Raw genomic sequence first — 15,424 nt, 5'->3', positions numbered from 1 at the left:
AGAGAGACAGACTCTGGACCTCTCCTTGGAGGTCAAGATGCATCTGGGAAATAGCATTTTAGAGGACGCAGGAAAGTGCTTTCAGAAATGTAAAAGCCCAGGCAAAACTGAGCTGGAAACTAGAGGGCTGGCCTGGACAGATCCAATTACTGGGCCAATAGTGAAGTTTTGGGAATCTGGACAGACCCAGATTCTCTCCTAGAGACTACCTCCTGAGCCTTTTTGAGGCTATATCTGAAGTCAAATAGGCCAAGACAGGAGGTCTGCTGTAAGGAAGACAGGGTGTCTGCTGGGGGTATAATCTGGGAAAAAGAAAGAAATCGACTCCAATGTACAGAATTCAAGAGCTTCATTCACAGAACCCTTTGATCAGGTTATTATGAGGGTGGAGAGAGGTAGGAATAATACTCAGGGCCAGGCTTATTTTAAGCAAGAGCAATGGAGGCCTAGAAGGGCCATTTTCCAGGTTTCTTCAGCTCTGCTCTAAGTCATTCCCTCATGAAAGGGGAGGGAGAAATAAAAATGTGGATTCATTCATGAATCAACCTTCAGAACAGGAATTGTGGCTTTTGAGCTATACAGAGAAATCCTCCTTGGTTACAGAGAACACTGGCTTTGTCATCCAGCTAAATACATCCTGAAGTGAGGCAACATTTAAGTCAGGGAGACCCTAAAAGTTAGGAGAAGAGAAGGCACAACCTCATGGAGAAGGCAACACACTAGAGTGAGAGACCAAAGATGTGCTTTAGCTTCAGCCTGCCAGGATCTATGACTTGAATTCTGACTGTGTGACCCTGGGCATGTTAACATTATCTCTCTGTGCCTTAGTTTCCGCTTCCATAAAAAGGGAGTAATAATCATGCCTATCTCATAGGATTGTAGTTGAGTTAAAGGAAATAACCTAGACAAAACACTTACCTTGGTGCCTTGCATATTTTAAGCACTCAACATTAGTTTAATAAAAAGTGATGGGCTTGGAAAAATTTAGGATAGTGGCAATACAGACCCACCCTCAGTGTCGTAGCCAGAGACAGAGAAAGCTGAACTAAGTTGGAGCTACTGCCAATCTTCCCAGGAAACTGACAAGGAAATTCCCACTCCCTGGGGAGGATCTGAGGCATGAGCTGGGCATGCAAGGAAAGTCAGGATTCCTAGGATGGTGGCGTTTACTGGACAACCCTGCTGGATGTAAGGTTGGGATATCCTGCTCTTTGGAACACTGCAACATTCGGTGGGTCTGTTTTGTGACATTTTCTCATTACCAATCTAAGTGCCAAATGGCCTGATTTGAACAAATCCAAATGAATGAAAATCAATGTTGGGAAGAAAATCGGAATGACTTTATTGGAAAAGCTCTGGAGATTTGCAATATTAAGGTAGAATCCCATTTTCAGGGGGAAAAAAATGGCTCCTCCTCCTCAAGTTCTAAAAGTGTGGGGGATGGTGCTGGAGTAAAAGCAGTGGCGAATGTGCAGGCCCTGAGGGTGGCAAGCCGTCAAATCTTGGAAAAAGAGATCTCTCTTCAAAATGATCCTGAATGAACTGAACCAGTACTAAAACCCAGTTTCCCAAATCGAAAAATTCTGTCTGCTTAGAAAGAAGTCGTTACTGGGAGTAGGAACAAAGAGAATTCTAAAAACGATGCCAAAGAGCCAAAGTAAGTTACATACCACACGGTTAAACGAAAGTTAACATTAGCTGGAGGTGGGGTGGGAAGAGATTGCTGATTATATCACTTTAGGAATGACAAGAGCTAAATAAAAACGATAAATAGTTCTGTTGAACATGCTGGGCTCCTTTCTTAAGGGCTTCCTGTGGCTCTGCAAGCCTTGTCCTAGAGTTCAGACCTATTCTGGTCTAGAATGTCCCCCTGTAGCTGTGCAGAACTTCACTTCTTGCTCTCCAAAATGAGCACAGGGCATACATAATCATAGTCCTATTTGGAGTCTTTAAAAGATTAAGGCCACAGGACAGTTTGGAAGGGGCATGGCTTCTGGCTTTTCACTTCCTATACTTACTGCAAATCATGGCTAGTTTCCAACACAAGCTCCCGTACTACAGGGCCTTCCTCTCAGACAGACACCTGGGGGTTCGGTTCGTCTTATCCCACCTTGAGGAGAAAGGGAACTCGCTGGTCTCCTCTTCAGGAAGCATCCACCTGTCCTCTGTGTGCCTCTCAAAATAAGAGGCACTGCAGAATATAGGGAAAACTAGTTTCTTAACACGCCACCCACCTCCTCAAAGAGTGGCACCCTCAGCTTTAAGTTTTTATACAGCGAAGTTTCTGCATTATTTTTATTGGAGTTGGTTTGTGGTTGTCAGATGTGGAAGCTAGTCCAACAGCCATGTCTTCGGTTTTCTACAAAGGAGGGACATTTTAGCAGGAAAACAAAACAAAACAATAACAACAGTTTCTTGGGATTCTCCCAGGGAAGCCCGGAGCTGTGATACTGTGAACTTGCGATACTTCAATGGCCATGCATCAATTTTTGGACTATAACCATTGTCATACACATTTAAATAACATTGAAATTTCTGCCATAGTGTGGTTTTTGCAAGAACCTTGTTCTTGCAATTACTTGTTCCAAGTCTTCCCATATCCAGCCTGAAGGTAAGTGAAAGCACCAGGAAGGATAAAATGAGAAGGCACAAATAAAACTTCCAACTCCACTTCTAAAAGTCAAGGAAAATATCATACACCTGAGGCCTTCACTGATTTTTGAGTTAGAGGCCGAAATTGAAATGGTCCTTTTTGGACAGATAATCTAAGCTACAAGAAGGTCCCATTAAAACTCTTCTGAAGGGTCACTCCTATGCCACATTTTATAGGTAAGTTCATTCACTGTCTACCACTCCACTCACCAGAAAAGCAGTTTTGAAATGATCTTATTTTTAAGCACGACCTCTACTTTCTGCAAAGGATTCTCTTCATCTTTGGTCATGTTCTCTCGTTACCTTTCCACTAGTCCAAACCAACTTCAAATAATTAAAATGACAGAAAACAAAAACTTTCTATGGGAAAGAGGCATGATCTATGGGGAAAGTTTTTCTTTCTCTTCAATTGCGATAGCTAGGTTAACTGTCAAACTATCAGAGTTTTCAAAACTGACTCAAAAAGCAAGATAGGGAAGCCATTCACAAAAATAATCTTTAAAAATAAGCAAATTAGTTTTCAAATAAAAAGGAAAATAGTTTTCCAGTGTGAGAGAGCACACTTAATGCTTGTAGCCAATTAATGATTGGGCAAGTAGACCTACTATTGGGTCCTAAAAATGGTTTCCATCTATCAAAAATTAAAAAAACAAAAAACGAACAAACAAATGAAAACCCAAGAGCGACCAGACCCCCCCAGAAGGCACTGAAACAAAAGACTGATCTGTTTATATAGTCACATGAAAAATAAACATCTTTATTTTTTTGCCTACTTTATTTCATTTTTTCAAATAAAATTTAAATCTGTACAAAGTATACTGTTACAGTATATATTTTGTAAGAATCAATGCCTAAAAGAATCACAATACTTCAATAAGCAGTACAGCAGACCTCGCTAGTTTCAGCTTTGATATTGAACAAACTCAAGCCGGCTGATGCACAACACATTTGCTTGGTTTCCACATGGTGAGTTCCCAGCACTGAGATGAGAGAACATGACAGCAAGTATGGTTATATTACAGCCTGACACACTGCGCTTCTTCATGTGATAACTGCACATATTTAATACAGAATGCTCAAATTTACTTTTTAAATTGCATTTGCTTACTTCTTAGTTGGCAAAATTCAGCATTCTTAATGGGGTCCCCAAACAGTGCAAATTAATGATATTCTACTGTATAATTGGCACATCTCCAATAAGGATTGACTTGTAAACTCAACGAATATCACAACTTCGTCCTAAATTTTAACTAATATACATCTGGTCCATTTAACCAAAGTCATTTTGGAAAGATATTAAAGAACAATTCTAGTTCTGAAAGGATATCGTTTTGACCATTCTTTAGAGAAGATAAATTTTTAAATTGTCATTAAAATGTTTTACTATAAAAATTTTACAAACTTGATTAGAAATTTCAAGATTATGATTCACAGCAGACAAATACAAACTGTTTGTATTTCAACAATACCTACTTTTAGACTTTCAAACAGAGCACAACCATGTCAGCTGTGTTAACTAAAATTCTGAACAGTGTACTAAATTTATAAGTGGTGCTGGGTCTAGCAAGTGTAAATACACAGTATATTTTAATGAAAAGAATTGTCTTCTTTATACTTTATTGTTTTCCCATAAGGAAACATTAATGTTTACATTCTTTAATAAAGTTAATCTTACATCAGAATATAACTTAATACTGTCAGCAACAGGGACCACACACAGTAAATAAGAAGCACATTTAAAATAAGTCTGAATTCACATAGATTAACATTTGTTGGTTAATAAAATATCGACAGTATTACAATCTTACAATATTTACAGTAAGAAAAATCTAGAGTAATATATACCTTTCACAGCAGGATTTTTTTTTTTTTTTAATTTCTTCCAGTTTGGGATTGTGTATACACAAAAAGCTCAAATAAAGCAACTCTGCAATATAATCTTAAAATAATGGCTACTGGGGGAAATTCTATCACAACCATTGAAAATAATGGTGACTTTTCACGGAGTCTGTGGCATCTGAGAACCCAGTTAATTAACCAAAGTCTTGCTCAAACCAGCCTCAGTTACCCAGATTAAAGCTGCAGAACTCCGGCTTTCCCTGACTACTGAAAACCCAACAGATTTTCTCAACATGCTATAAGGAAAGAGGGAAAATAGGTTTCAGCTCATACCTCATAGCTGGAAGCCTCCGCCAGTGCACATTCCCCAACTTAAGCTAAAAGAGGGCGGATTTCATCCCCAAAGCATCGCAAGAGTTTACTCTCCAACTACAGGGCACTTTGACACCGAGCTCACTCATCCCTCAACTCTTGTGCAACTAGGATAAGGCATGAACTTGGCCCATATAATATACACCAGCATCTTAGAGATTTGGGACTGGGGCAAAGAAACAGACTAGGGTGGTTTGCACTGAGATCAACAGGGAAAATGGGAAGCAATGCACATTTCCAATTAGAATGGCAAGAAGACCCACATCCCTAAACTGGAATTTGGCCAGGGCATCAGAGTTAGCACCCCCTCTCTGAGTACCACAAGCAATTAGGATGTGTGCTCTGGGAATCCTCCAAGAGAGAGCAACTACAGTAAGTAACACCATGTGGGACATTAGTTCAGTGATGACTCCCAAGAAAGCAGATACAATTCTTGAAGCTGGAGTTGTCCCCAGCACCGAGGGCATTCATCTGAGCTGTGACCTGTCCCAACCCTGCTTACTTTGAGATCTGATGGGCACAGAGCATTCAGGGATACAGCTGCTGGCTACTTTGGACTCTAGATCTCACAGGTAATCAACAGGTATCTGGGATTGGATTAACAAACTGTACCATAGCTCCTTAAACAGACACTGTCAGGTTTGAAATCAGGTGAAGCATGAATCTTCACTGTCAGGTCAGATATCAAAGTGGGAGTCTTCCCACATCAGCCAAGTTTATTTTGTCAAAACCTTAGAGGAGTTGGACAGTTTTTTTCACTTAGCAAGTGATTTTACTTTTTTCAGTCAAGGTAGATTGGCAAACCAGACTGACCTATTTAGTTAGCTTTTTTTTTTTTTTTCCTTAACATATGTATAAACCCAAAGCTGTTGTGTCTGGGTTAAATACACTGACAGAGAAATTTCACACAACAAAAGTTTTCAGCAAACTTCTGTGGCATTTTCTTTTTGGAAGTCAATGCAAGATCTAAAGGTATTTCTACCCAACAAAGTCTGTTTAAGTGTTTGTTATTTCCTTTTGGTCCTATACAGAATGCTATGACTTCTATATAGGTCTGAATGCTGCTCCATGTAGATTCCTTCTGTATATCTAAAAATATATACTTTTCAGTAGTTCAATACATGGTTAATCTTCCCACAGAGGAAGATTCTTGTAATCACATGTTGCAAAGTAGAAAAACATCTCCTTTCTAAGAAAGGAAATATACTTTTCTATTGTACACTTGAATAAGCCCAAAGGCATGCACCAAAAATCATTATTAAAACTAATACATGCACTAAAATGGTGTAAAGTTAGACTTAAAGTGCTGCTTCTCAATTTTTAAATTTGGAGAAGACATCTTGTCAGTTGTCGACTCAAAGATCTCCCCCCATCCCACCCACCCCACTCCATGGCATCAAGAGAGAAAAGTAAAAAGTATGCATAAATCTTCAAACTATTCTTTACATGGGGGAAAGGAAAGATATACCAATTATCCTATTTATAAACTGGATTCCCAGTTTTAAATAAAACCAATATTTACTGGTAAAAATTGTCAAAGCTAATACATCCAAACAAATGTTACTAGTAAATAATGTTCTACATAGAGAATAATTTACTTTGGTTTTATGCACCTTCTCAGAAATAATACTGGTGTCCCATACATCACCAAACTGATGTGTTCCAGCAAAGTTGTAAGGCAAATCTTTTTTTTTTTTTTTTTTTCCTAGTGACATCTTGTTTCCCAACAGACAAAACTAAAATCTTTTGGTGAGGAAGGGGCTAAGATAATGGCTAACCCCTTGGCATCCTGAGCATCGTGGTTTATCAAACTCTACCCTGCTAGAAGCTGTCAGGCACCCTGACCCCTGCCTTGAACCAGGAATGGCTCCCATGTCTAGAGATGCCCTGACTCCTTATAAACAGCTCTCAGAATTTTCTTTTCTCCTTCTGTCTGGATGTTACAATGTCTAACAAAGCTGGTTGCAATGCCACATTTTGCTAGTAGAGGCCACCATCTAACAATTCCAATCTGAAATGTTTTAGACCAATAGCTAGTTCCTAATTTTATCAATCAATTGCATTAAAATTTTCTCTATAGAGTTTATTTAGAGCAGAGATCCTTAACTTAGGTTTCAGAAGATGTGTGATGCCCCCTGAGGCTGTATGCAAAATTATCTATGTGCATTTTTTTGAGGGAGGGGAGGAGAGGGTCCATCATTTTCATCAGATTATCAAAGGTATCTGTGACCCCAAAAAGGGGTTACAGGGACTTAGAGGGATACCCGTAATTCATTTTATACCAGGATTGGGAAATAGGGGCAGAAAACTAAAAATGGTCTCAAAAAGGGTGGGGGGAGGGGCAAATTGCTGATCTTTTCCCTTTATTCACATTTGGGAAATAAGTGCTTCAAACTAGGAAAAATAATTAATTAAGCTCATTAACCTCCATTAAAAAATAATCAAAGCTACTTTCTAAAATTTTTTCATTTTCTGTATATGGTAAATTTAAGTCTCCAAGAAAGGTTTGAAGACTGAATTTTTCTCTTTTACCAAAGGAAATTCATAAATATATGCTAATCATCATCTACATTTAAAGAACTGACAACATAAAACTTAAGACAACTCTAATAATGTAAGCCTTTAATCTACGATTTTGAGTAAAGGATTATATAGAGTCAGATACACATCTGTCAACCTTCATTTCCCAAAATTGGTCCATATCTAGACAACTACCAGGCACAATTCCACTAGGGAAACGTAAAATCTCAACAATGGAAGTTTAACTTTCTACTCAAATTAAAAACAAAGCCACAAGGTTCCACAAGAGAGTCCGCCACAAACATTCACATTATGTCATAGAGGACTTTCTCATTTCAAATACGTCACAGAATTTTCAACACAATTTGCAAATATAAGATCCAGAATGACTAGCAAAACATGCTGAGAAGAGCATGTCAAGAATTAAAACACCACCCCCAATCCAGAAACACACTCAGGCATTCCAAAAATAAACCAGATCTGAAGAGAGGACTTTCACTTGTTGGTTTTAAGTATGAAGTACCTAAAAGGCTATAGGAAAGGGAATATAAAATGAAATAAATAACTTACAAAAAATAATTTTAGCCAAAACACATTTCTTTTCTATTGATAAAACTATTAACTTTTTTCTCAATTCTGAACCTAACCGTGCTGCAATCTCACACGACAAAAAAATATGTTCACAGGTACACTTTTTGTTCTATTCTTTCTAGAGCACATCTTGTGGTTATAAGACTGCCTCTAGTTAAAATAAAGTCTCTTATCCCTTGCCACCCTCCCCCCCTCAAAAAATGAGTCAACCTTGTATTCCTAAAAGGAATATTCATTTAATATAATTATTTCAATACCAGTTATATCACACTGACCATGAGAAAACTCTATGAGCATTATGGAAAACTACATGAAAGAAGGAGCTGCCACTTGTCACCCACTTCACTTCCAGATTTTTAAGCCGATACCTACCTAAACTCAAATCTCATTGACTTCAGTGAAAACAAATCACTCCAAAACCAGGCCACCTCAGGCTGGAAGTTGAATCTCAAAGACACCATTTTATATATATATTCCTATCCTAAGCTTTCATTTTGTCTACTCGATAGTTTAATAAAGCTCACACAAAGGATTTTATTGGCAAATAAAGGCCCATATTGAAAATTTTAACAAAACAAATTTCATAGCTAACACTAAGAAATATTTTCTTGGACTTATAAAGAATATTTAGTTGCATATAAGCTTAGCTTTGGGTGGGATATTGAAAACATAACTATAAGAAAGACTAGAAACAAAAGTGAAAGTGTCTTAACTTTCAAAAAATCAAGTGCAAAGGTAAATAGTGCAAATAATGAAAACTAGAAATTTTATAGGCAATTTTACATAGTTTTTCCTGCTCTGCACTTTTACATATTGACAACTCTATAAACCCTAACAACTATGCAGCATGGAAATGGGCTATCACTTATCTCCATTGACTAGACTCAAGGAAGCCTTTCAAAGACATTTAAATCACTGGTTCTTGACACAGGTTTGGGAATTCACTTCTTTTTAAATAATTTCTGGGAGCGGGACTATTTAAGAAGGCTCTGGACTGACTTAAACAAGTTATAGTTTGTAACAGTATCATAATTTCAAATCTGACACACAAAATGTGAAAACTATGTATCAACTCTACAAGTTATAATAAAAACAATTCTGCTATTGTTAATAAACTTGACAAAAAAATTACCTTCCAAATACAAAATCAAAACCTCTTTTTAGCTATCTTTTTAGAGATTTTATCACTAATGTATACAGGTTTAGATAAAATGAAACTCGTAAGTAATCTATCAAAATCACTGAGAATTAAGTCCATACAAAACCAGAAAATAACAGTCAATCTAAATATACTTGAATTACGTAACTGAAAAATAATATAGCAATTTTTATCTTAAATAACTTAAAATGCTCCTGGGATACTAGGAACAGAAATCTAAATACAATCAATTCACCCTACAAATGGCATAAAAACTTCCAAGATGTACTAAGTTATACTATTAACATCTTCCACCATTGAACTCTTGGGAATTCTACAATATTAAAGTAATAGAGAAAGTGGGAAAACAAAGAGAAACTGAGTTTGGGGGGGTATGTTGTCTAATTTCAGAAATATAGTATTCTGAGGGTCTCATAAGGTCCACAATGTTAGATGATTGCTAGGACTGCAAATGTAAAAGAAATAGACAAGATACCTAGAATTGAAATTTAGTGATTTCATCTGGTTTATAGTCCTCTTCTAAGAAATTTATGTGGACCTCAGGTCAAGGTTCTGTAAAAGCAAGGTCTAATATGGATCTTTGTGGAGTGCAAAATCAAATGATTTTGATCTAAGGACCATTTTGAAAAGTAAAACTAAAAGTAAAACATTGTAACATGAGCCCAAGAGAATAGATAGTACATATAATATATATTTCCGATAGTTTAAAAGTTATAACTGAAAAAGTTTGAAATTTTATCTTTTCTCTCAAAATAGTAAGTTCCCTGCACCAACTTGCCTTGACCAGAAAATTGCCATTCCACAATTATGCTACTTAATCTGTCCAGAAAAGGAAACATCCTAAACCTGAAAACAGATTTGTATAATGCATCATCATTATCATCATGATATCTAGCAACAAACCAACAGCATAACCAACAAGGGACCCATTTTCTCAGGCTTTATTGAAACCTCCTTAGTGAAGATCAACTTTATTGTCCTTAGCAAACAACTCTCACTTAAGACTCCACCTTAGTATCTTTTCCTACCTCCAATAAAAATTTCTCCTACTTTACCTCCAACCATTCCCTTATATACCTTTTACACTCCCATACGCTAACACATCAAACAGCTCTCCTCTTTCGGCTCTCAAATTTCCAAACCAGTAAGTTCTCAGCCCCCAGTAACTTACCTAAAATACACATACTTTTTACTCTCTTCAAATCACAAATTCCTTAACAATTTTGATGACCTTCAAAGTGTCAACTTAAGTCTATGGGGAAAACAGCACTCAGAAAAACTACCCGATTACCTCATAATAAAGAAATCTTTCTGGGGTCAGTTAGCTATATTCTAAAGCAAGAGTCAGCAATTTCTTTATTTCCTTCTTAAGAGAGTAAGCTTGAGTGCCATTGGCAGGGCTATGAAAAGGAAAATAATAAAGGAGAGAGAAAACAAGGAAAAAGGATGGGAGAAAGAAAATGCCAGATGTATATGGTAGGGAGGTAGGTCAAATGCCACCAACTATCTACACTGGAAATTACCAATCCACTCCAGCTGAATGGGAATTTAACTCAATCTCAACATGTTTCTAATAATTCATTAGCTGAAGACCACCACTGTTTGACTAAGTCAAGATGAATACATAAATTACACCTGTCCATTAGGTTTGACTGCCACTTCACAATAAGGACATCTTAAGTCCTCTTAAGATCCTCCTGCATTAATTCAATTTAGACCAAAACACATGCTAACAGGAGTATTTTCATGTTTCTCAAAATTCTAGAATATAAAGGTTTGGTCCTTGAACTTGGAGGCTTCTTGAATTATTAAAGTGCATTCTAAATCAAGAAAATTAAACTCTTTAGCTTAAAATTTTCCCATGAAATGCTACAAAAATTTAATAAGCAAATTACTAATCATCGAAACAAAGTATGTATTCATGAAAATGCAAAATTCTTGCGCTTCCACAATGAGTAAAATATTTCTGGTCTGTAAGAAGTTATTTTATTTTACAGAGTACCACCACCATGTTTCTACCTATCAAACAAGACAATTTTCCACAAAAGCAAAGCACATCAGGAAAAAGAAAGAAAATACCAAACATAATATGGGGACAAAATAAGAAAAAATGAGTAGCTATGAAATTTTTTAAGAAAAATGTTAACGAGTGACTTTTGCCATACTCAACTTTCCTAAAGACAAAAATTGCCTAGACCATTCAACATCAAAACTTGGTAGTCAGATTAGCAACTGAAAGATGACATACTGTTGACTTGAAACCAATCATATCTTTCACTTTTCATCTGGTTGTTCTTGCACCATAAAATTCTACCTGACTCAAGCTAATGCTAGTTTAGACAATCTTCATTTAGCCCATGATAATTAAATTTATGTTCAAGAACAACGTGTCAAATGTCCTAGGCCTTAAATTTAGATTTTTAGGATCAATAACTCCTCAAATATTAAAATCAGCTGTTCTTAAAAATATTTTTAACTCTATAATTAATGCTGCTCTGTGAAAACAGTAATTTTAATAGCAGTGATCACTTTAGTTTTTTAGTGTACTTCATTATGTATGGCCTATATTCAGTTAACTTGCAATGAAAAAAAAATACCATAATGTCTAATTTAAAAATGGATAAACTTTGACAATTTGCACAAATAATTCCAGTGAATTAAGCAATTCTAATAAATTTTCTTTCCTATTCATTTCACTCTCATGGAGAAGTACATATATACCCAAATTATTAAGATATTCAAATTTAAAGATAATCAACTGTAAATGTTATACTCAGAGTTATCAACAATTGTTCCAAACCTAAGTTGCTAAAGATTCCCTTGTCTTAGCATCCTTTAATGTAGAAAGCAGGATCTCATTCTGATATTGAAAAGACTCTGAAAAAGGAAAAAAAAAAATTAGATTTGGTATCTCATGTTTTAGGGGGAAAAAATCTTTAAAATATGTTCACATGTATAATAAAATAAATTGTGGAGCTATGAAAGCCACCAGAGCAACAATTTCAGAAATTCTCATTCTAAAATCATCTGGAAATGTGTGTGTGCATGTAAGTAATATTTAAAAAATGAGTGGGAATATTGATGAAGAGAGGGTGAACCATTTGAGGGTGATAAAAATAATCGTGCCTGTAAGTGGGGTCACATGGCTAGCAGATAACCTTAAATGTTATAAAAGAAAATTTGTTGCTTTACAAAGTTTCAGTAGTGCCAAATGCAAAATGTTAAAGCACAGAAACAATGAATGAGGTAACCCCCCAAAAAACATCGTTCTACTAAAAAAAAAAAGGAAGAAAAAAATTGACATATGCATCTTTAACAGAACAAATCTTAACTGACTTAAAGATTATGTAAAGTGTTTGGGTCGTAGAACCCACCCAGATTCTCATTATCAACGGACTTATTTTTTCCCCTCCCTTCCACCCAAATTTAGTTGTTTTCCTGCAGAAAAGTATAGCATTCCTATATTAATAAGAATAAGAAATGAAAACAGTGAGTACAACTGATATAGATCCATTGACTTTTATTACAAATGTACTTGATCACTTGGCTTCAAAAAGTTTAAAATCAATACCCTATATTCTGTATGCCAGTACAAAGCAAACTGTTTTACAAATTAAATACCTAAAAATTTGACAAAAATATTAAAATTTGATGAAAAACAATTATAAAAATCCTTAAACTCTCTCTTCAAAAAAGGAGGCAGTCTTCCCAGTCCTATTATACAATATTAATAATATTCACCATTTTTAGAATAGGTAGCTAAATTATATTTTTCTGTTAGCATACAAAACTCTTAGGCTAATAAATTTTATTTGTATATGCTCCAGTTAAGTTTGTGAATGCCATCTGATTGCAATATAATCAACTATCTTTAATTGAATTCTAATTTACACTTATTTAATAATTTGCATAGTTTAAAAGGGATAAAGGTTATTCTACAACTAATTATCATAGGCTATTACAGTGCTATTTTTCAAGGCAATAAGTATTTGCTCCCAAATGAAATTATCTGTTTTCTCTAGGCAGGGGTTAAAATTACTAGCAGCTTTCTCCATTACCTGAAAAATCAAATTGGAATAGTTAGCCATCTCTAGATGTGAAGACCTAAAAAACACACTGAAATATTTTGCACTTTGAGTCAAATTTCAACCCCTGCATGGGATAACTAGAAAGTGAGACTTTCAAAGTTTATTTTCCCTGTTAGTTTTGGTTTCTACTCTCCATGGCTTTTAAGAAGCTGGAAAAGTCTGTCTTTCCTGACTCACATTGTTTTTTTTGTTGTTGTTTTTTTGCATTTGGCAAATGTTCATCTACCTCCAATCTGTATCTAGTGGAGGAAAAGCCGACAAGGCTTTTCTTATAAACTTCCTTTGTTGTCAAAGGCATGTATAATGATTTCTACAGTTCTGGTTAGTTAACTTTAGCTCCCTCTGTGGCTGGATGACTGCTGCTTCTAACATCAGCATGATAAATAGGAGGCACAAATAAAAAGTAGCTTAAAAAAAGATTTGGTGATTTAAAAGGAAAAAAAAACATCAAACACACACACATACATATGGGCATTTCAAATCTGGTGGCAGATCTCTAGATTAAATTACTTGACAGTGTCTCTCATTTTAAAGAACGTCAATATTGCAATGCATTTCAAGTTTTCTTTTATACTTAGGCAAATAATAGTTAAACCAAGCTCTTGGACCTTAATTGTAAGACAAAGTAGATCATTAAAAATAAGGCATACTTGTCAGGAATTAAGTTTTGTTTGCTTGTTTTTGGCACATTTGATCATACTGTCTTCTATGAATAACACATATGGTCAAATATACCAACCATTTCCTTTTGTTTCAGCACAAACAGGGTTCACCAACTATTAAAACAAGGAAAAACTCCAACATAAAACACTGAGATATAGAACCTTGGTAAAGTACCGAGCACCTGGGGACAAAGGGTGGGGAAAGGATGAGACAGGAGAGAGAAGGGAAGGTTGGGAGGGTGCTTAAGGAGGTAAAGTGAGATGCAAAAAAGAGCATCTTTACAGTCATTTAGTCTTTTCTAGGATCATCTCTTAAGTCTTAAAAGATTTGCATGTGGATTTCTTTTTAAACCCACCGACCATAAATCAGACAATGGTTTCAAAATCTTTGTAAGATTGTATTTAACTTTTATAGTGTAAAGACAATAGCACAATATATGTGCTTCTTGATCTGGTAGAATTCCAAGCAGAATCTGAAGTCTATAGGTAAGAAAGGCTTCACTTTAGGTAACTCTGACCCTAAAGAAAACCTCATGAAAGAACTCGCATCTCAAAGAAAGGACACTTTGCCTAAGTTTGCTGTTTTTGTTGACTTGCACTACTTATTGCTGGCTACTATGAAACACTGACCTAGGAGTACTCCAACAACCTGTAGTACAAGGCTTAACTTTAAGAAGCTATAGTAAACAAGAGACAAAATCAAAGCAATTCTCTTTCCTAACTAGTAACAGCACAGAGAATGCAGTCTTTTCCATATCACAGTTAAAGTACAGTGAACAAAACAGCTCAACAAACCTTAAGACAAAAAAGTGCAGGTTATTAATGTTTACATGCAGTTGATAAGCATTCCAAATGTCACATTATGCACTGTAAAAGCTCAACTTTACTATGTGGAAATAAGAAAATGCACCTTGGGGGAAGGGGAAAAGCAATTTAATCATTTCCAGTGATTTTGTAAGTAAAGAAACTCCTAACTATTGTACGGTCACCTCATATTTAACATTGTATGAATATTAAAAGCAAACAATTTAATGGGAAAATGCACAGTACAATGGAAATAGCTTGTTATTCAACACATACAGTAGATCTCAAAAACAAAGACAACACACTCAACCAGGGAGCTTAAAAATATCAAATCAAACCCAAAGAACCAGCAGAAAAAAAAATCCTTCAAAAAGACAACTCTTTCACCTTCCTAGGCCAATGCTTTACAATGTGAGAAGCACTGACACCTTCCAGCTCCTACAGGTGGTGTCTCCTACATACAGCAGTTAGATCTATATGGCTGGATTTGCCAAGAAACAATTCCATCCCCAGAACGCTCTGTCAGACAAGATCCTTATTTTTTAACCAATGTACTTTCTACAGAATTCCAAACCAAAATGTACTGTTTAAGGCATCTTTTTTTATAACATTTTCTCTTCACTCAAAGATGATAGTCATGCAGCAGTTTAATGATAAAAATATATTAATATTTTACTATACAGCAGCAAGAAGTTAGTTGTCAATTAAAAGCACACGAACATCTTTAAATGAAAACC

The 15,424-nt window shown here is 35.7% G+C and overlaps 2 protein-coding genes across 6 annotated transcripts in view; both read right to left on the bottom strand.

Annotated features, from left to right (window-relative positions):
- Positions 1-3,385: 3,385 nt before the first annotated feature.
- Positions 3,386-3,844, bottom strand: IGIP (IgA inducing protein). Its single transcript, XM_039836284.1, has one exon. The coding sequence runs from the start codon at positions 3,710-3,712 to the stop codon at positions 3,554-3,556; it is 159 nt and encodes a 52-aa protein (XP_039692218.1). The 5' UTR covers positions 3,713-3,844; the 3' UTR covers positions 3,386-3,553.
- An 11,029-nt stretch (positions 3,845-14,873) lies between these two features.
- The window catches only part of PURA (purine rich element binding protein A), a 9,866-nt gene continuing 9,315 nt past the window's right edge, over positions 14,874-15,424 (bottom strand). For all 5 annotated transcript variants that reach the window (XM_039836282.1, XM_039836280.1, XM_039836283.1 and 2 more), the window contains exon 2: positions 14,874-15,424. This exon is cut by the window's right edge and continues 2,625 nt beyond it. The gene's annotated coding sequence lies outside the window, so the exon portion shown is untranslated.

Source organism: Pteropus medius, unplaced genomic scaffold (genome assembly GCF_902729225.1).
Source record: "Pteropus medius unplaced genomic scaffold, Ma_sr-lr_union100, whole genome shotgun sequence".
Lineage (NCBI taxonomy): Eukaryota > Metazoa > Chordata > Mammalia > Chiroptera > Pteropodidae > Pteropus > Pteropus medius.
This window is presented reverse-complemented; position numbering and strand designations above follow the sequence as displayed.